Raw genomic sequence first — 22,820 nt, 5'->3', positions numbered from 1 at the left:
GTTTTATGAAATAGGCGAAACTGCATTGCTACTGCTTACTGCAAACACACTCATAATGTTCATTTCATTACCTAACTTTGAAAATGTTAATTATACATATTCATTAACTAACATATATCCTATGCGGGTATCATGTACATACACAATTATCTACAGTACATGTACCTACCGTACATAAATGACAAAATATTCAGTTACAAATAAATTAATCAGTGCCGCTATAAAATTACCAGAAATCATGAAAGGTACTTGCATTACTACTCATTTATATCATGACTAATAGAGATTTCGTTTGATATTTACCGCTTCCTTTTAAGCATTAGATTATAAATGAGTTTATCTGTAGGTAAGGAATGTAAAAATGTATTACTATGTGTAATAGATTGATTACCGATTATCAGATTATCCCACTTTTCAGTTGAATGTATAAAAGCATCTCATTTGGTCTACGCCTTCAGGTGTCTATTGATCAATGCGCACGTTAGAGATGTTGGCTTCGAAAAATATCTTCGTTATCCTAGCTTTGACAGGTAATTTTGTAAAATAATGTCTTTCGTTCTGACAGTACTATTTTTAATAAATGAAATTAAGTAATTAATATTTATTAATATTTGAATTTATTCTTGATTACTTCTGAAATACCTAGTAAGAGTTAGACCACTATAGTGTCTTGGAGGAATAAACTTCATTTGACCTGTCTGTAGAATGTACCTAGCCTTAATGTGTATTCATATATATTTATATCTTTATTTAACACTTAATGGTCGTAAGAAATAGGTAGCTGATTTCAAATTTGACAAATTATGTAGAGCTACTTCGAAAATAAAAAAAAACATTATTTTAATTCTTTCCTTCCTTCCTTCTCGAATCATAATTATAAAATTATATAAATATTAATAAGACTATTTTAATAAAAATAGACTCAACTTAGTTTTTAAAGACAGTTTCATTATTTTTCTTTATAGCTTATTCTCTTTCACGTAAAATATAATTTATATTTTCAGTCAAGCTATGTCAAAGCGAGGAGGTTGAAGCCCCGGACCAAAGGATGCAAGCGCGCTTCTTAGGCACTCTTAATAGATATTACGTGTCTTCATGGTAAGTTGCTTCAGAGATAAAATAAAACATAGTATTACCAAGTATCTATTCAGAAAACAGTTCAAAAGATGCAAATATAAAAGGTTCGACTCTGGTTCATAAAAGAATGTCAATTACGGTAAATTCAGAAGGCTTATTACACGAAAAAAATAACGCTTCATATACTTACCGCATAGAGCCAGTATTTTTCAATCTGTGGGTCACGATCCCGCGGGTGGTCGCGAATGCGTCATAAGGGGGCCGCAGTATCTTTAAACTACTCTCACCGTTATTGTGTATGATTATTCAATGTTTGTATTATCAACGTTTGGAGGTAAACAGGGGGCGCCAAATCCTTTTAAACTAAAGGGATTCCGTCCTGAAAAAGTTTGAAAAATACTGGCAGTGTTTTTCAAAATTATTGAAGTCGTAACCTCCCTTGGTTTGAAAAATATTTGGCGACTTAACTTACAGTTAGTTATAATATCTTAAGTTGGTAATACAAACATTCAATAATCATACACAATAACTAAATAATCATACACAATAAATAGATAAATAAATAACGGTGAGATTAGTATTTTAAAGATACTGCGAGCCTCAGATTGGAAAACACCGGAATAGAGTAAATGACCGTCAACTCCTACGTCGTTGGACGGCTCCGACAGAATGCTGAGTAGGCGCCTGTTCGCGGCTGTGCCATCACAACTTGCTATAGCACATGCTGAGTAGGCGCCTGTTCGCGGCTGTGCCATCACAACTTGCTATAGCACATGCTGAGTTGGCGCCTGTTCGCGGCTGTGCCATCACAACTTGCTACAGCACATGCTGAGTAGGCGTCTGTTCGCGGCTGTGCCGTCACAACTCAATTTAATCTGTTTTTTTAACCCCTAAGGAAAAGAGGGGTGTTATAAGTTTGACGCCAATGTCCGTCTGTCTGTGGCATTGTAGCTCTCAAATGAACAAACCAATTACTTTTTTTTTTTTTTTTTTTGTTCTAGGGTCTTGGATTTTTAATATGTATTTAAGAGACAAATCTTTATTATTATCAACAACACAAAATATACATAGATCAAATGATAGAAAAATTAACCTAAACTTATAATATAACCTACAAACTAAGACCTAAACTACTTACAACCTAAAACCCACCATTCCGCGTCGTACCCGGCTCAAAGGTGCCCATAATGCCAGCCGCATTTCCCCGCTGTATGGCCAGCGCCACCTTACTTATGTATTGTTTTTGTTTCTAAGTTTGTACCTATTTATTCAATAATTATAGGTAGGTACCTACCTAACCCCGGTCTTAGAATAGGATGGACCTATCTCTTAAAAATGTAACATAAAAATACAATTCTGCCTGTACTATCTGAACTTACTGTGTGACACAACTTTTAGCCTTGATTCTTAGACATAGTATTTAGAATTCTCTTCATATTATCCATACTTATATAATATTATAAATGCGAAAGTGTGTGTGTTTGTATGTTTGTGTGTTTGTCCGTCTTTCACGTCGAAACGGAGCGACTGATCGACGTGATTTTTGGCATAGAGATAGTTTATGAGCCAGTGAGTAACATAGGCTACTTTTTATTCCAAAATATGCATAGTTCCCGAGGGAACAGCGCGCGATAATCGAATACCACGCGGGTGAAGCCGCGGGCAAAAGCTAGTTATTTATTATAATATAAGTGTTTATTACCACGGTTTATTACTATAAATTGGCGTTAATTAACAGGGCCGCTGTTTCAACTGGAATAGAATACGTGCAGTTAGAAAACTCAGACGCCGCGGTCAACGCAATAACCCTTCTTGATGGTAACCAGCAAGTCGCCATCGTAGTGCATGGCCGGAGCAGCTCGGCTTTCAGCGAGTTCGCCCATTCACTTCGATCATGTAAGATATTTATGTATTTTCTGGGAAAAACTATCAATACCTAGCCTAACGTCGACCTTAAGATTTAGTTGGTGCGGTTCCTGTGCTGGTTCATGGTCACTGATTAAATACTATGTTATGTGCACAAATTGCCAATATCGTGTTAAGGAATGCCTGGGCTTTTGGGCACTAAGAAATTTGGACCCCATCGCAATGTAAGAAAAGTTAGTGAAATTGACAAGAAATAGTACATTTTGTCTTAAGGGCGGTAAATAAGGAGTTACGAACGAGAGTCTATTAGAAGCCCGAAGCCGATGAGAGTCGATGTTAGTAATTCTAGTACCGCCCCTGTGACATACAATTTTTATCATCACATTTGCGAGTAACATTATATAATATTTGTAAAAGAAAAACTATTTTTTTTTTCAAAAATTGCCGATACAGTCGACTGCGCTCTTGGCAGCGCCAGCTCCGCAGCATGTGCCCGACCAGCACGCCATCACGAGCAGCACGCCATGCAGTAATTAACTCATTTACCGACCTTATGCTTCATGACAAGAAAATTAGTACGGGCAATGCCTTATTTACCGACCACGGGTTTCATGACAAGCACATAAAGGTCAAGAGTTTTATTTGGGGGGGTTGCAACCAAGGTAGCCTGCATGTTACGACACTGTTTACGAGCAAGTGTGATGAAAAAAAAGTTGTCGTGTATTTAAGAGAATGTGTATATATGATTGCGGGGCTGCAAGTTGGATTTCACCCATTTACAAACGGATTGAATTCAAATTTGTTTTGAATATGATGATGCAAGCACAGTCAACCAAGGTGTAGTCTATAATAAAAAGATATTTATTTCAAAAACTTATTTAAAATTGTACTTCTGTTTGTGTTATTGCCAGCTTTCATAAACGATCAACAGACAGTAGTAATCGTGGTGGACTGGTCCGTGATAGCCAACATGGACTACGCCACAGCTTTGAACGCAGTGCCGTTCGTAGCTGACGACCTCGTAACTCTGATGGTCAGGATGGATACTCTGGGAAAGATAAACAGGAACTTGGTGCACATAGTAGGATTTGATGTTGGTGCACACATTGCCGGCATTGTAAGCAGAGACTCACGCGCTAGAGTGCAGAAGATAACTGGTAAGTGTTTTTCGTAATTCGTCGTAGATTCGTATATGAGATTGACAAGGTTTGGACCAAATGCTGTCCAGAAATGAAAATAGCTCTGACGAGTTTCGTGCGTTACTTTCTATTAGAAATGAACATATATTTTCAAAATCGACGATTACCATAGAAATAACGAGGGGGAAGTTTCCCCCAAGGCTTCCCCCTATGCGTGCCTATGTCCCGTCCCGTGGACGTCTTTCGAGTGACATGATCAACGAAGGGACAATTAGTACCTACTGTACTATTAACTCTTTAACCGCCTGTTTCACCATCCATTGATTAAATTTATTTATCTCTGTTTCTTTTGTTCGAATAGACGGAGACGGCATCACATTTATCCGTCAAATAAAAAATCAATGAGTGGTGAAACAGCCCCTTAAAGTAACAAATAAACGATTTCGTTACCATTAAAACGTTTTTTTATGACTCCTGGGATAGATCTTAAAGCGCTTTAATATGTCTAGTGTTAGCCTAAGGAGCATAATGCACTGTATCTTTAGTCTGGGCAGCACTTGGTCCAGCTCCCAAAAAAAGTGGTCAGTCTCCTTTTCATAATAAAAAAATACGATTTTTTATTTTTACAGCTATGGGGCATCATACATAGGGCTGCATATATAGGGGCATATATAAATATCCGCACATATAAGCAAACGTCTTTGTTTTTTTTTGAATAGTCTTCAAGCCGTTCAAATTTTGAAACAGCCTACATTTTAATGCAAAATAAATACTTTCCTAAAATATTCCTACCTATACGAGTACAAGTATATTTCATTGTGATAATATAGGTATTTTTTATTGTATTACAGCTTTATCTCCCGCTGGCCAAAACTGGGACGTGTTTTCCCGCCGTCTTCGAGCCACCGATGCTGTGTTCGTGGAGGTCGTTCACACAGATTTCTCCGGCACCAGAGCTCTGGGCATCAACGAGCCAATCGGCACCGTGGACTTGTTCGTCAACGGTGGCACCAGCCAACCGGGCTGCTTCAACAACCAATGCAACCACGACCGCGCTTGGAACTTGTTTGTGGCCACTTTAGACACGGGTGGTCACTTGGTTGGTCTTAGATGCGAAAACATGACAGACATGTCGAGGAACCGATGCGTCGGCATTCCAGCCGTAACGTTAGGCACCAATGCTTTAGTAAAAACCGGGTGAGAGTTTTTCTCTAAGTTAATCATTTTCTGTCCTTCGCGCACCTTCACCTGTAACTGTAGCGACGGAAAACCTGTAAACGATCGTCATCCCGACTTTTCATTTGTTGCGGCACTGCGCATTTTACTTGTAATTATGCATCGTTTCATTTGATTGGGGCCGTCTTTACTCGTTTTATTTAACATTAAAAATGTAACGGTCAAACTCATGCTTGTTATTAATACTTATAATTATTAAGTAATTCAAGCTTTAAAGGTAGCAGTTAACACGACTTTCAAAAACATCTTCGTTTCATTATAAAATACGACTGTGTGAAACTAACCGTTAAATTTTTAATCTAAAATGAAACTAGTATCTCTTGACGACGCCACAATTTGCACATTAATTTGCTATTTCATTACCTAGTGTTTAAGGAGCGATACAGATCTACTAGAAAGCAAAACAGTAGATACTATAATAACGATTGGTTTTTTGGAGTCTTTTTGTAGTTTTTACTTCAACTCCAAATTCGTTACTTTTACGGGTATCTCGTGAACCATATCGAAAATACAAACTGAGACATGGATGCACAGAAAAACCATTCCTGATTCATTTCTGATTCCTGTCCAGCGGTGGTGTAGGGGTTATAGCACGCAGCACGGATTGCTGAGGACCTGGGTTCGATTCCCAGCGCTGGTCTCTTTTCTGGTTTTTCTGTGCATCCATGTCCCAGTTTGTATTTTCGATATGGTTTCACGGGATACCCGTAAAAGTAACAAATTTGGAGTTGAAATAAAAAATACAAAAAGACTCCAAAAAACCAATCATAATTTGATTGCTTAGTAGCGACATCTCTTGTCTGGGTGAGCGGTTGGTTCCGAAAGAGTGTGACGTCTCTCGATGAGAGCGGAACATAGATGTCGCTAGTGCTGCTGCATAAGTAGCGTCGTAGAAATAAGCAACTGAGATATGTATGTATGCATAGGAAAAATTCGTGTCTAGATTCCTGTCCAGCGGTGGTGTAGGGGTTATAGCACGCAGCACGGATTGCTGGACCTGGGTTCGATTTCCAGCGCTGGTCTCTTTTTCTGGTTTTTCTGTGCATCCATGTCTCAGTTTGTATTTTCGATAACTATAATAACATTTTGTGTTTTGATACAATCACTTGCTTTAACTAATTAAACCACTAATTAATTTGCCAAAGATTAGATATGTTTTCTACGGGATGTAGACCCTTTAATTATAAGCTCCCGACATGTCAACACAATTTTCACTACTCGCAGCATCATTGTAAAATACATCTCGTGGAAAATATATCCAACGTAATCAACCGTGCATCATTTAAAACCGCTATGCACAAGTCGCCTCGAAATTTCATTTCAGCCGTAAAAAAGTCGCAAACAGAAAAAATAAGGAATCCTCACCCTCACTTTATTATTTTATAACTTTTATACAATTGAGTGTCAGCGGTAAATTGCGTCAACTGTGGTTTATTAGGTCACTGAAGACCTCTCTTTTCATAATGGGACTGTCGCTGGTTCGACGGAGATTAAAATGACTTCAACTAATTAAAGTTTTCCTCAGGGCCGGAACGTACCGAGTCAACATAGCAGAACTTATCCTTAACTTGTGAGGGATTATCAAGCACGTTATTCTCTAATTAGAGAGCCCAGGTCTAAATATATTATGCAATTGATTTACCTACCTACTTATAAGTCATTATTCTCATCATTGTGAGCTGGAAGACGTCCATTGCTGAACAAAGGCCTCTCGACTCTCGCCACTTGCATCCACCGGTTGCCTGGGACTCTCACGATGTTGTCAGATCGTCAGTGGAAAGCCAGCCAGCGTTTCGTCTTCCAGTATTAAAGTACTTTCAAAATTTGCTTTAACTACATTTTACCATACATTTATATCGCTCTGAGTTTTTCGAAATAAAGTCCCGTATTATGATAAAATTTTTATTTCAGAAAAGAATGACCATTGACAAATGGATTAAGAAACATCCCTTATTATTTACAATGAAGATTCTTCAACAATATACTTTTCTAAATGTAAAGTTAATTTAAAGCAGCTCAAGCTCTTTATATTTTAATTGTAACTTTGTTAAAAAGCGCTATTTTAAAACTACCTACTATTTTCTGTTTTATTAATTACTGAAATATTTATCGTAGTAAAACTTATGTTCAATTCCTTTGACGTTTGATTTTTGCTATGAGAAATTCCGCTCCTTGAATCAGACTAAAGTATATCACGTAGGTATTAAAATGTAACTCAAACAGAATTTGATTTAAAAACAAGGAAATGAGGGAATCTAATTGTATTTTAAAACTTAAGTTACATAAATTTAATCCAATTTAAAGTTTTTTTTTAAAGATTGGATATATTTATAAGAATTTTTGAACCCGAATTAAATGTTACTTAGCTTAGAGTTGAATGTAGTAAGTAATTAAGTGCTCATATTTTTAGCGTCTAGTAAACATTGTAGTCTGAGCAGACACTACACGCGCAGTAGTGATGCGATAACCTAATGTCACTAACCTAATTGTCTAAAAATTAAACCCAGTTTACACATGCAGGAAAAAATGTGTAAGTGACATTACAACGCGAGGCCATAATATTGCTCCGAGGTGTAACTGATCGCCTCAATGTAATCTTTAAGCGATTTTCATTGTTAATGTAAACCTGACTGTATAAAAAAGCAAAAATAATCATTTGATGTGAAATCTTTATCTAGATGATAATCTTGCATATCCGATCGATATTTAAAATAGTATTCTTCGATCGAAAGGGAATTCCATTTTCGACTTTTTAGTTATAAAATGTAATAAATTTGTTATCGGACTGATTTTGATCTTTTTTTTGTTTTTGTGTTTATTATTATACAAGGTTGTTTCCGCAAGGTGACATTATTATCGTGGCATAATTATTGCAAAAAATGTGAGTCACGTGATTGACGAATCAAAAACAAAAAGTGATTTAATGATTTAACCGTTATATTTTATCCAAATTTTATACCATAGTTAAATTTCCTTGGTAGTAAATTGGGCCGTAAATCTCTGGGTGTCGTAAATGGCGACCAAAGGACCGGATCTCAGTAGGCGGCAGCGTTGTCTATTACCAACTACGAACTCCGGAGTCTGTACTCTACTTCCACTGAAGGCAAAGGAAATCACCACACTATTTTTCCCAAGAAAATTGTCATGAAGTTTCACTTCTGATCGTTCACCAATGACCAATTTGTAAAGAGCTTTCTCCGTACAGTCGAGGTCAAATATATCTTTACACTTGCCTTGTCGCTGTCACTTCATGTTTGACCTTTGTATAAAATTATCAGAAGGCATACAGTGATATACCTACACAAACCTGCGAAGCAATTCAATGGTGTGTGTGAAGTTCCCAATCTGCACTGGGCCCGCGTCGGAACTACGGCCCAAGTCCTCTCATTCCGAGAGGAGGCCTGCAGGGCTACTACGAAATTCGAAGTTCGTATCGTACCATCCCTCTCATTCTCGTATCAAATAATATAAGCGTTAGAGGGACGGTACGACACGAACTTCGAGTTTCGAGTTTCGTAGTAGCCCTGCTGAGCCCAGCAGTGGGACGTATATAGGCTGTGCTGATGATGATGATGATGATGATACAGTGACAAGGTACTAGTGTAAGGATATCTTTGCCCTCAACGTAACTGTCCACTAGCACTACTCGTAAAACATTTTGGTAGGAGGTATGTAAAATTTTAAGTAAGTATCTATTTCAAAACTTGTGATTTTAGTAGGGTAGAAATCTTACTTACTTACTATCAGGGCGCAGTGACCCAAAGTAGGTCTTGGCCTCCAACACCTGATTACGCCACGCTTGCCAGCCTTCGACCCCAAGCTCCAAAAGGTCTTTCAGAACCTTGTCAGTTCAGCGGTACCTGGGACGACCAACCGGCCTACGTCCACTCGGTCGTCCCAAGTACGCTCTCTTCACGGCTCGATCCTCTCCCAACATTTCTACGTGCCCGAGCCACCGGAGTACGGACGCCTTGGTCTCTCCTATAACATTCAAATCAAAATCAAAATCAAAATCAGAATGGTTTATTAAAAGCAAAAACAAATTACAAGAAGGGTTTCCGTTGGTTCCACACTAGCACAGAATATATAATAGTACTGACATACAGAATGGACACGCTCCGCCCCGCACCGGTTCGAGTTACCCCACCCCTCAAGCGCAGATTGCAGGAAACCCGCAGGAAAGCAGTCGGGCGCGCAACGCGATGTATGTCGGCCGCACCGTCGCACGGCACTAAGTTCGGGAGCAATAACTTTGCGAAATGGTGACATACCGTAGACAGAGAAAGCCCTAGACGAATTGATAGCTTCCGTCGCATTCACACAAGAAAAGGAGTAACTTACGCCAAACGCGTGTAAAGAAATGAGATACAATGATTCGATTTTTTGTTTCGCCACGCGTGCCGGTTTTGTCAAGGTCAGCAAACTAGTTTGCTAAACAAACTTGACAGATGCTCTGTTGGTTTTGTTTGCACTCTTAGAAAAAAGCTGGTAAATACTCATAAACGTGATAAAATATTCACAATATTGTTTTTAAAAAGTTTGTAATTTAATATTCTAAACATTATTGAAGAAAAAGGTGCGGTGTAGTATTTTAGGGTGTAAAAGTTATAGTGAAAAGAAACTGCTGAAACGTGAAATTGTGATAGTGAAAAGAAGCTGCTGAAACGTTTTTAACAGTTATTAGGCCTTTAAATCAAGTGCTAGGTAGTATTCTAAAAAATGTTAATTCATATGAAGTTAATTAAGTACATAATTCGATCAATAAAATAAAAAATCGTATTCATAACCTACGACTAAATTTTGTCCGGTGTTGCCAGATTTTCAATATTTGTTTTCCTACAATTTATGGGTATTATTTTCTTATGCGGGTAGTTGTGCGCCGGTGTTAGCTTCGTCGGGCAGTCGCGCGAGCAGAGCGGTGGCGCGTAGTGTGCGTGTTGCGGCAGCCGCCGAGTCGCGTGCTCCTGAGAAAAAGGGCTACGAAATAGCCCGAAACATGTCGAGCTAAACTCGGTTTAAGACGTCAGTTACCCGTTACAATATCATTTAATACGGTACTTCTGCTTAAATGTACATGCAGAACACTTAATATTAAATCATGAAATGCCTATTATTTCATCATTTCCTTTTTATATACTTAGTTAACTTTAGCTTGAATTATAAATATGTACCTTCCTGTATTATTTGTCTATAAAAATTTAAAATTTAAAAAAGTGACGCGGGGTAAAATTACTTTTGAGAGGGTAACCCTAATTATGCATGTACTCTTGTCTCCTGTCCCTTTCAGCGGCACGCTGTGCCGCAGTCTATAAACGTAGTGTATTATAAGTCTATGTGACATACTGTTCATTGTATGGGTGTTTGTCAACAGCCAAAGATAAGAAAAGGAGTTTTTTTCGATTTCCGAAGGACGAAAAAAGGTAGGTAAGGTACCAAACCAACTTTAATTAGCAACATGTACAATGTAGGTATTAGGTAACTGGGGAAAAAACCAATACCTAGGTTTAAAAGTTTGTACCTATAATGTATAAATAGACGTCTTATATTAGTCGGCAGGTATTTGTAAAAATTATTTATTAATTCTTTCCTATCAATAGATCAATATCTTATCTACAATCACTATACTAATTATATAACAAATTGTCTTTACAAAATAAACTAGGTATACACTCATTCACTTGTTTTTAAACACTTAATTTAGACAAACGATACCTAAGTACTTTCCGCAGCTATCTCTTTCTATGCCGCTATACAGTCGTGCAGTCGCGAGTCGCCACTCACATGATCTTCCGAACGCTGTAACTTTGTTTTCGTCCGCGCGGTCGTAATAATTATTTTGATCAGTTAGAGAGTATTTTACTATTTTAAAATAGCTATTTTCTTACTACGCTATTTTCTTATTACGCTATTATAATACGCGATTAGGCTCTTCGAGTAGGTACCTACGGATTAAATTTTATTATCATTTACGTTTTTTTTTAATTTCAGGTGCAAACTATGGGTCGTAGCGTCTGTTCGTTCAGATTTAAACAATAAAACTGTGGAAAATCTAAACTTCAGTTGCTACATTTGTGATTTACACTTTAAAAATACAGATCGTCTAAAAAAAAAATTAAAACGTGATGCAGTTCCGACTCAAAATTTGCCACAAGATATTCGTCTAGATCGAACAAAATATACTCAAACTGAATATAGTATTTCTCAGCGCATATCAACAATAGAAGATGCTTCACAAACTTCAATTCCGAGTGTTTCAGATTGTTCAACACAGACTACGAAAGATTTGTCTGCCAACACACCACGTAAAAAAAAATTGCTTAGGGAATATAAAACTATTTCCTATAATTATTTCCTAAAAACCCGAAAATCAGTCATATTCTAATAATTTGTCACTCGTACAAAGTCACATAATTTTCCGTGAAATCCGCGCGCCGGCAGTTCATTGCTCGGCTTGGTGGCCGTGACTCCGCGAGCAAGCGCCAACTTGTCAGTAGGCGCGCGAGAAATTGAGGTTCCTACCCTGCCTACTTCCTTTTCTTAATAATAATGCTTTCTAAAAGTATCGCGATTAATACGACATGAAATAACTAATTAGGTACCGAATAATTCGTTCAAGTTTGTAGTCATATATGTATTGTAATTTAAAATAATAATGCTTAAATACATAGACAGACACATTTTAAGTAGGTTTAAATAAAAATATATGATTAACTATTACATTTATTTACACATTTAAGTCATACCTACATACCCTATAGTACTAGGGTTTTGCGATAGTCAGCCCTGTGCAGCTTACGCACACATTGACGCGTGTACAAACATCGTCGTGCCTATGTAGATTCAAGAACGCGTATTTTGTATGGCGTGTCCGCCCTGTGACACTAGGCTAAGCCTGCTCCAAGCTACTATGCAGAGAACCAAGATTCGCGTCTAAAAAACTGTCATTCATCCTGATGTTCGGTTGCGAAGCTTGGACACTAACGCTCAAAGAAGAGAATAAGCTGCTAGTGGCAGGGTAGTTATCTATTAAAAAATATTGTGTATTTGCAGTTAGGTAAATCCATATCCATTATAATATTATAAATGCGAAAGTGTGTGTGTTTGTATGTTTGTGTATTTGTATGTTTGTCCGTCTTTCACGTCGAAACGGAGCGTCGAATCGGCGTGATTTTTGGCATAGTGATAGTATTTGGACCAGATAGTGACATAGGCTACTTTTTATCCCGGAAAAATGCACAGTTCCCGAGGGAACAGCGCGCGATAACCAAATTCCACGCGGGAGAATTCGCGGGAAAAAACTAGTATTTCCATAAAACCACGCTACATTAGGGCATTAAGAACCAAGACAAACCAAAATATTGGTGTAATAATAATATGCGACGTTAGTCTGACGATGTTTGTCCCTAGCAATGGACTGTTGAACTGTTTGCCTCATGTTGATTATCCTTGTCAAGTACTGCGATATTACTATAAAGTTTTTTCAAATGGTTCTACAGTGTATCACGATTCAATTGCTTCAATTTATGTAGTAGGTATACTTGTCTTAAAACATAGATCTTGTTGCTCGCATAACTGGATACCACCGTCAATACCATCTACATTGACAATTAGTGTTATTACAGTTATTTCTTTTAGAATAATAAAAACAATCATAGGTGAATCCCCTGCACCGATAAAAAAATCAAAAGAAATGTTCCGCCAATTATTGAATATAATTAATGACCAATTTGATTAGCAGATAATCAAACTTTATCATTTCATTGATTCGAGTATAAAAGCTTCGTTGTGAAAGTATTATGTATTCAGCAGTTGACAGACAAGAGAAAACATGGTCCGAGCTAGTCTGGTGTTCGTTGCAGCAGTTTGCTTCAGTAAGTGTTTTTATCATCTTAAATTGATATTTAATAATTAAGACAAGTTTTGCAATTAAGACTATGACGAAGCATAGATAATGCCTATCCGTGAAGTTTAATTCATTTAGGTTGAACCCAGACGAGCGTAATTTTTTATAGTTTCATACAATGTGTACAACTCACTTTGATTCGCCGTGTGACACAAACTGGACTTTTATATATAACCGAATGCAGCACAAATTATGTTCGTCTGGCTTCACCCTTAAACGTAATTTGAGTGAGGTGTACATTTCCAAATTACTAGCTGTTGCTCGTGATTGTGAAACTTTAATTTATCGTCCCGTGGGAAATATAATTTCTTTCTGAATTAAAATTGTCCTATGTCCTTTTGAGACCCTGGTCTCAACTTGTCTCCATACCAAATATCATCGTGATCGGCTGAAAGCGTGAACAAACAAACATTTTTTTCGTATTAATAATATTAATAGGAATTAGTTACCTACCGTGAAAATAAACTATCCACTAGGTCTTGATAAGAGAGTATTAGTGCAATAGGCAAAGTGACTACAAGTTGCAAATGTGCTGTGTCATTGTTGCAATGAGTACGAAAAGAGGAATGTATCGTCGGTTAGTGAGATGACTTTGCAGTTATCTGTGGCATTTATGCATAGAAATTAGATTATGTACTGACGAGAAAAATAATTGTCGCTTTCTATTTAAAGATGAACCTGTATTTTCGCATGATTATCTAGAATTGCTCAATCAACACTCTAATTGAATAAATATGCTGCTTCAGTAATGTTTAACTTGCTAACTAACACTTCAACCATTTTTTAAGAGATTTTGTCAGAAAAGAAAGTCTCGCCAATCGTCATACATCTGTAACTATTTATAGTAATTCACTATAATACATGCTCATGAAACAATTAAAGGTTCCATATACTTAGTATATACATATGATATGTATTTTAATAATTCACTACTCAGATACATTTTCGGCATACAAATATTTTATAATATGTTCATTCGAACATATGTTCCTCTTGGGAATCAATCAGTAGATTCTGAACCAAAATTATTACGAGTAGGCAATCATTGTTTAATTTCAGCATATTTACTTCTATGTTTTCAGTTCAAGTATGTCAAAGCCAAGACGTACAAGTTAACGGACAATCTGTGCAACCTCGCTTCTTAGGAGGTCTTAACAGATACTACGTACACTATTGGTAAGTTCTCCAAGAACTCACAGCGTACCATTTTTTGTTGGTATTTTTACAGTCTTAAAATTATATCCTGAAAAATAATATTGGAAAACAAGATCTTAAAATTGCAAAAATTATGCTAAAATAAGGTAAATACATAATGTGTCAGAATCATTTATTAGATACTTATTTTCATAATCTTTGCCAACCCGCAATAGAGACAGCGAAGAGTGTACAAGTATATAAATTTAAGGCTTAATTTTCTTCAAATGGATCCTTCAATCGAAAAATGTTTGTACAAACTTTGTTCTCTCAGATTTTATTCCGTCGGCATAATTATTAAGTATAATATATACAACCATGCCGAATTACAGCGTTTTAGTACCTTCTTATAATTTCTTAGTTAACTCGTGCATGGATGGACAGACATGTCGACATGTTTCTGTTTACGTCATTTAGACTACGAAATTGATGGTAGTTCTTGCTTTTTTTTTCCACAAATATACTTTTTATGAAAATGGCATTAACATACATTTTTATTAACTTTCATTTACAGGGACGAGGGAGCCAATGGAACTCGCTATACGTATTTGGACAACACTCAAACCGCTATCGATGAGTTAGACCTTATTGAAGCGACGCAGACTGTGGCCATAGTTATCCACGGCCGCAATGATGCTTCTTTCAGCGACTTTACCAATACACTGGTTAACTGTAAGATAATTTTAACAAGATATAGCCATGTAAAACATCTGATACTTAATTTGCTTCAACTAAACTCCATCAGCCTCCACTACTGAAGCTCAGAGTCACGCAACGGGCTATAGAGAGAGCTAGCTATATACATATGCTTGGAGTTTCTTTGCGAAAAAAATAATAATTGAAATTGAAATACAGAATGCAGTGAGGTTACTAAAAAAAGAAGGAGGAGATTTGAATAATATTATTTAATCATATTATTTGTTTGCAGCTTTCATCTACAGCGACAAATCCGTAGCAGTGATTGTGGTGGACTGGTCTCTTGTAGCTAACTTGGACTACACTACACTATTCAACTCCGTGCCCTTCGTTGCTGATGATATTATATCTCTTATAAGCCGAATGGTGACAGAGATAAAAATAAACACGCAATTGGTACATATCGTAGGATTTGATATTGGTGCGCACATAGCTGGCATTGTTAGCAGGGATCCACGTGCTAGAGTGAAGAAAATTACTGGTGAGCGTTTTATTCAAATTGCTAATTATTGATCTACGATTTTTGCACTGGTGTATACGTAATATGTCGATTTAATATTTATGATATTGTTATAAAAGCGTGTATTTACAGGTCTTTCGCCTGCTGGTGAAAAATGGGATGCTAATTCCCGCCGCCTAAGAGCTACCGATGCTGACTACGTGGAGGTAGTTCACTCCGACTACCTAGGTGTCAGAGCTTTAGGCATTGCTGACCAAATTGGCACTGTAGACTTGTACCTTAACACTGGTACTTCCCAACCGGGCTGCTCTAACAACCAATGTAACCACGACCGCGCTTGGCATGTGTTTGCTGCTACTCTAGATACTGGTGGTCACTTGGTTGGTCTTCGTTGTGAAACCCTTGCTGATATGACCAGGAACCGGTGCACGGGCTTCCCTGCAGTAATGTTGGGTACCAATGCTCTGAACAAAGCCGGGTGAGTAAACTCTTAAATGGGTTAAACAATCCATTCTAGACAACAAATAGGTATACGAAGCAACTTCAACAGAAGTTTTATGTTAGAGCTAATTAGTCATTCAGAATAGCCTTTTGCCCCTAATGAATACCATGTTGCATTCCCAGTTAAAATATGATCTTTTCTTTTAGAAGAAGTAAATATTTTTTGCCGAGTTATAATCTGCATTTACGGTTGAAGAGTAGTAACTTCTATCTTTTCAGAACAAAGTTATTATTACTAATTATAGTTTTTTTCTTTTTCAGGGAGGGCATCTACCGAGTTAACACTGGCAGAGTTTATCCTTTCAACGTGTAAAATATACATTGCCCTGCGCCTTCTTAATTATTTTTTTGCAAATTTCATATTCTTAATTTCACATAAATTTTCTTTCTCCATTGTCTTTTATTTAATAATTGATAAGTAGCTGTATCCAAATACTTAAATCAATCAATTTTCATGTCTGAGCTAGATATTTTAATGTCAGTATTTTAATAATTTCAGTATTTTAATAATTTCCTCATACATGCATCGATATTTTTTAATAACTTTTTGTTGAACTAATAAACTGAAACATCAAATATCCATTTGTTTTTATGAATATTCACTTTCAGGTCGATAAGCCACTGCCACAAAGCAAAAAGTCAGCCTGTAATAATTCCAGACCAATATCATTAACATTTTTTGAGTGATAAATTGGAACTTTGCATCATAAGGTCTCTATTGTAGTATAAATCATAAATGTTGTTTGAAACTAAAGCACCCTACAAAATAAATTGAAGATGCCTGAGATGGCTAAGTTGGGGTTAAGAAAGATAAGCAACAGATAAAATAAAATTTAATGTTATGTTTGATGGGTGAATTGATAACATACTTTTCTTGAAGTCGGTTAATAATATAAATTTCGTAACTTCGAGGTTTAAGTTTGACAAAAAGCGTTATATTGGCAATCAAAACTGCTAACTGCAGTTGAGTAACAAAAAAGTAACAACTTGCATAATTAAATCATCAACTTGCTAATTGGGACTGAGTTTGAGAAATTTAAACAATCATTATTAATTGTAAATATTTTACAAGATTGGAGACGTAAAAATCGTATATTTGAAGTAATAGCGTTAACATAACAATTTTTTTGCACAACATTGCTAGAACTATACCATTGATTTGCATTCATTGTTTGAGAATACATAGGTATAAATAGATGGTTGGCTACGTAAATATACGAGAAAACTTTCTACCTAAAAATATCCGGTAGAAGTCTATTTCTGTTTTGCTTGCACGCGTGGTGAATGAAGAAGATAGTATCACGGATTTAGAAAAGGTTAGCGAGGCCGATGGGTGAATAGCTAGTCGCATAGCTGTCTGTTCCGAGACAGTTTCAGATTTCCCCCGGGATTGCTTGAGCCTCCTTTTAACCCGACTCGAGAAGTTAAAATACACGCGTGCCGGAATTTCTACTTACTGATTCTTTTGTTGGAATCAATACACAGCTGGCGTTAATACCTTCCTTTTTTTTAACGAAAGAATGACTGACATAATTTTCTCGTGTTTTATAAGGTTTTATTGAACTTGCGATGTATGTAGGTTAGTTGTAGGTATTGATATGTTTATAAGCTAAATTTTAGTAATTTTCGCGACTGAATTGATTTAAAATTTTATAAGTAAGTAAGTAGATAGGATGACAGATGCAGGTAGGTAAAGACAGAAAGAAAGAGTGTAACACAAAGGTTTATTTTACCAAAAACTTATACCTATCTAACTCCTAACTCTGAAGATTTAGGTGGAGTGTGAAAAAACATGACGTTCATATCGAATCTACTAAATCAAGTGAATGCGATGCAAATAGGGTTTTCGATATAACCAATCAATTGAAATACCTAAGTACTATTTTAAGCTCAAAACGAAATTCCCCATGGATTTCACTAACTCACTTAATTGTCAACTCAACTGACTGTTTTATCGTAGAAACTAAATATTTAAATTTAGAGTAAGATACTATTATTAAAGATTAATCTGGTTTTCAGGGCTAAAATAAAGTATTTTGTTATTATTATTAGATTTACGACACAGAATTATAGTTTGAAAGTGTTAACTTAGTACAATATTTTGAAAGTTAGTCAAGCTACATTAATGACTGATTACTAAATTGCGGCTGATTATCTATTTAAGGTATCTTTAAAGAAATATATGAGTACCTTTAAAAATAACTATGGAACAGAGCTCGTTTTCAATTGGCAGGAGACTGCAGAGTACCGGGAAATGTTTTCTCAAAGGATGGTATATTTCGCACCGTTAGAGCAGAGGTGATGTTGGTGTTGAAAATGGAATTTACGAAATTAGGGTTTTGTTAATACCTGGAAAAGATGTGAGAATGCAAAGTTTTGAATCTTAAAAACTAATTTTATCCTAACTCGGAACGCATACTTAAATTATACATGCGTACTGCATGGAGACTAATCAAATAGTGTGGCAAAGAAAAATCTTTGATCTATGATCATACTCGTTACGAGAGTAAAATATAAAAACTAGAGGACATTTCAAGTAACAAGCAAATTGGCATCAGTCTGTACCACTAATATCAAAGACAAGATAAAAATGACAGAACTTCAATATTGTTACACTTTCACCGAAACACTTTTTGATTCTAGAATTTTGATTCGTTAAGACTGGATTTATTTATTTAAAAATTTGTAACCTTATTTGTAGCCTTGTCACTTTAGCTTATCTATTTCTTCTTAAAACATCTTGCTCGCTAATCCTGCCGTGAAGCAGCAGTGCTTGCACTGTTGTGTTTCGGCGTGGAGAGTAAAACAGCCGGTGAAATTACTGGCACTTGAGGTATCCCATCTTAGGCCAACCCCCAACTCCCAACTTAGGTTGGCAACGCATCTGCAATTCCCCTGGTTTGCAGATGTTTATGGGCGGTGGTGATCTCTTACCATCAGGAGACCCACTTGCTCGTTTGCCATCCAGTCGTATAAAATAAATAAATAAATAATAATAATAAACAGATTCTCGGAAAGATGTTTTAAATAAATCTGCAAAGGCGGACGATTTGTAATTTTTACCATGAAATTTTGTGTAGGAGGGTATGACGTTTTAAATTTCTAGATCTTAAGGTCACTGTTTTGATACATATTGTGGCTGAAGATGGAGTCATAATGTTATTTTCTTACTTACAAAAACATAATATTGCTTCATTTATATTTATGTAGATGTATCCTACTTAAAAGCAGATTTAATAACGAAGTCTTATGAGTTTGTAAAAATTGAATTCATTGCACTAATTAGATAATTCAATAATATTAATAGACAATAGACATTGACAACCTACAGTATTACAATTCTTAGAATTTGTACTTACCTAGTAATCATTTCTGAAAGTACTTATGTTCAACTGAAATAACTATTTAAAACCGGATTTAAAATGGTTTATACCTGTATTTATATTTTAAGAATTCGTAACCTTTGAATATTTTGTATGAGTGCAGTGAGCTAAAAACTAAAATCGCCATTTTCTCAAATTCTATAGTCATGGGCCCTTTTAAATTAAGACGGCAGTATAACATACAAAAAAATAAATTCTAGGAATTCATGTCATCGATTTGAGCGTAATTCGATATAGAAAAATAGGTACTTATTGCAAGTTTTGTTTAAGATCCAGGTTTGATTTCGGAGCTGTGTATGAGTTTTTTTTAAATCTATGGATGCAATTATTTCTTAACAAAAATTGATCTGATTTTTCCTTAAAATACATTTTTTTCCGTAAATAATAGTCAAACAAGCAGTGGGATTATCATGAAATTTCTACACGAAGTAGGTAACTATGCTGCGTGGATAGCAAATAAGTAGAGCGCTTCTATAATTTCAAATAGAACGGTATGAAACGATTTCAGTAAAACGTAAAATTTCACAACCGTTTCTCATATATGAAAGCAAACATCGCTGTAAAAGGTGCTAACATGAAAGTCGGAGTTTATCAAGAATCTATTGGGGATTCGTTGTAAAAACTCTGTGCTCGTAAATCTTTTAACAAAATGCGGAACGGTTTTTTAATTTAGCGCTTCAAAATACAGTAAACATTAAAGCGTAACTACCTAGTTATGCAGTTTTGAAAATCAGTGAATTTGTGGATATTTGCATAACTTGTGTTAAACAATGCGTTTGGCATTTTTAATTACTTAATATAAATGACCTAAAAGAATTTTCTTGCTCTCCTGCTACCTTATGATAGTTAAGCTTATGTAAAATATGCGTGTTCATGCAGTTCCCCCTCCTCCACACTGTAAGAACACACACAAATCACACAAACTCATCTATCACCACACTGACGCGTTTCGAACTCAACCAGAGATCTGGTGAGCAAGGAAATTCTTTTAGTTCATTGATATGGACCTCCGCAAAGTAACGCCTGATTCGATAAATTATGACCTTATATAACTTTAATTCTTGAATTTGTAGTCATTCTGATTCCCATGATTATGTATAATTTTGAATTCAATCAAATGTATGAATTATACTCGTACTTACGGTTTGCAAACCGTATATGTGTCTGAAGTAAAAGCATTGTAAAGGAAGAAAAAAAACATTAGTTAGTATTATTTTATACATACTTTTACTCTCCACGCTTCAATCAAATCAAATTAGTAGAAATTTGGTATGGAGATAAGTAGTTTGAGACCTTGAGGAGGACATAAGGTAGTTTTTATTTCGGTAAATTGCATAGTTCTTGCGTGCAAGATGGTTAGCGATATAGGAATTCTTCGCAGAAGGACTCACGCGCGACAGCTAGGTATTTTACATAATTTAAATGAATTACTACTCCCTCTTTACAGACAGACTACTATCTTGTATTGTTTATATTGTTGTCTTGTATTGTTTGTACTGTTGGCAATTAAATATTTTCTTTCTTTCTTTCTTTAATATCTATGTTTTTTTCGTGTATTATTTCGGTATTAATTTGGTACCCGTCATTATCAGATATTTCTTCCTGTTTAAAAAACTGATTGGTTATTAACTTCTCGTTATTGCGCATATAGTGCAAAACGTGTGCATAAACAACGTGTTCGGCTATCGGTTGTTTCTGTCTTGCTCATAACTATGAAGATATAGGGTGCTTGAGTGAGTGCAAATAATTATCGTTGCTTCGACAACCATAAAACCTTTTATTTGCATTTCAGGCGTGTCAAGTTATGGTTATGCAAATGAAAACTGTAGTGAATTTCTTATTATTGGTTGTGTTGCTTGTGATAATAATTAAAGGTATCTATATTATTTGAATTTTTCTTATACGTATATTGTGTTCTATTAATCTAGCTGCCACTAGAAAGGAGGGATTATTTCCTTTCTAACATTTGACTAAAATTATAACTTTGTTTCACCAGTGGAATAAATGCATGCCCTTCTATAAGTATATGTACTCGTATACCCATTTTAATGTATAGTTTATTTACTGTTAAGTTTTTCTTCTCTGTTTAGTTATAAATGTTATAATTGTAACCTGGTCAAGACATTTTTCTTAAACTTTTCAATGATTTGTCTCTTTTAATTTAGTTTTTAATTTATTGCACAAATGGGAATAAACATTAAAATACTTTTGTAACGTGCGATTAAAATAGATTAACCACAATATTGCTACCTAACCCATCTGATTTAATGAGCCCAACAAAAATTACTGGAACTGAGTAATACAATTCGTTGACCCACTTTATAGCTAATAAAAACAGTTAATCTACGAATGTAATGTACTTTAGGCACCTACTTTATTTAGTGCGGGTTTTAAATTAATATAAGAGGTTTCGCATAAAATCAGCTACTTTTCTTCAGAAGTTATGGATCATCAATTTTATTCCTGATTCAGTTAATCAATTTACAAAGTTCGCCTAGTCCCATACTAAGCATAGTTTGTTCTATGGCAAGGCAACTGGATAAACAAACCTACTTACATTCATGACTCAGGTACTAGTCTTCGTGTTCATCATACACCTGCGGCTGCTGCTACCGGGATTCGAAACCGGGACCACACAAAGCTTAATCATTGGGTTATACGGTTAATAATGTCGTCTTTGTTATTGTTCCAGATACAGCATGTATAAAGATGGAGCCGTACTGCAGGGAGGACTGCGAATCCCTCTGTCAGACCCGAGGCGCCAGTGGAGGGTCTTGCCTGCATAGCACTTGCAAATGTTCGTCGGTCGTCGATTCCTGATACAAATACATTTGTGATATAAACAATATATCACTCGTTTAAATATTGGTTAATCCCCAAAAATTACCATACCCCATGCAGCATGGCCATATAGCACGGAGAACAGATGGCCGTTGGGGCCGAAAAGTTCTCGAGTGGAGGCCGCGGATCGGCAAGTGCAGCGTAGGACGTCCACCAACGAGATGGAGGGATGACCTGGTTAAAGCCGCGGGTTCAGGGTGGATCCAATCAGCTGCCAATCGAAGCAACTGGAGGTCTATGTGTCTATCTTCCAACAGTGGACGTCCTACGGCTCAGACGCGATGATGATGATGATGATGACGACCCAAAAATTACATTATCTTCATTTACGTTGTATCAAACACCTAAAATTAGATGTTTCTGAACTTAAGGAATACGAGTAACTATTATAGCCTATGGTTATTCTGGAAATCTAGGAACATATATAACGCTAGCCGTTACCCGACGCCAAATTCGTTTACCGCTATCCCGCGGGAACTATGCAATTTTTCGGGATAAATCTATTCTATGTCCTTCTCCGGGAT

At 36.1% G+C, this 22,820-nt stretch overlaps 2 protein-coding genes and 1 long non-coding RNA gene across 3 annotated transcripts; all 3 read left to right on the top strand.

Moving 5' to 3' along the window:
* Positions 1 to 420: 420 nt before the first annotated feature.
* LOC141445410 (lipase member I-like) lies at positions 421 to 6,892 on the top strand. Its single transcript, XM_074111252.1, has 6 exons — positions 421 to 530; positions 1,005 to 1,098; positions 2,816 to 2,973; positions 3,855 to 4,100; positions 4,934 to 5,279; positions 6,844 to 6,892. The coding sequence occupies exons 1-6, from the start codon at positions 473 to 475 to the stop codon at positions 6,890 to 6,892; spliced, it is 951 nt and encodes a 316-aa protein (XP_073967353.1). The 5' UTR covers positions 421 to 472.
* A 6,194-nt stretch (positions 6,893 to 13,086) lies between these two features.
* On the top strand, positions 13,087 to 16,461 carry LOC141441336 (phospholipase A1-like). Its single transcript, XM_074106044.1, has 6 exons — positions 13,087 to 13,189; positions 14,304 to 14,397; positions 14,930 to 15,087; positions 15,344 to 15,592; positions 15,704 to 16,049; positions 16,334 to 16,461. Exons 1-6 carry the CDS (start codon positions 13,147 to 13,149, stop codon positions 16,383 to 16,385), a joined length of 942 nt encoding a protein of 313 aa, XP_073962145.1. The 5' UTR covers positions 13,087 to 13,146; the 3' UTR covers positions 16,386 to 16,461.
* A 4,392-nt stretch (positions 16,462 to 20,853) lies between these two features.
* LOC141441344 (uncharacterized) lies at positions 20,854 to 22,303 on the top strand. The gene is made up of 2 exons (XR_012452791.1): positions 20,854 to 21,329; positions 22,148 to 22,303. It is a non-coding gene; the product is annotated as an uncharacterized lncRNA (long non-coding RNA).
* The last annotated feature ends 517 nt before the right edge of the window (positions 22,304 to 22,820 follow it).

The sequence above is a fragment of the Choristoneura fumiferana genome, chromosome 2, assembly GCF_025370935.1.
Source record: "Choristoneura fumiferana chromosome 2, NRCan_CFum_1, whole genome shotgun sequence".
NCBI classification, from domain to species: Eukaryota; Metazoa; Arthropoda; class Insecta; order Lepidoptera; family Tortricidae; genus Choristoneura; species Choristoneura fumiferana.
This window is presented reverse-complemented; position numbering and strand designations above follow the sequence as displayed.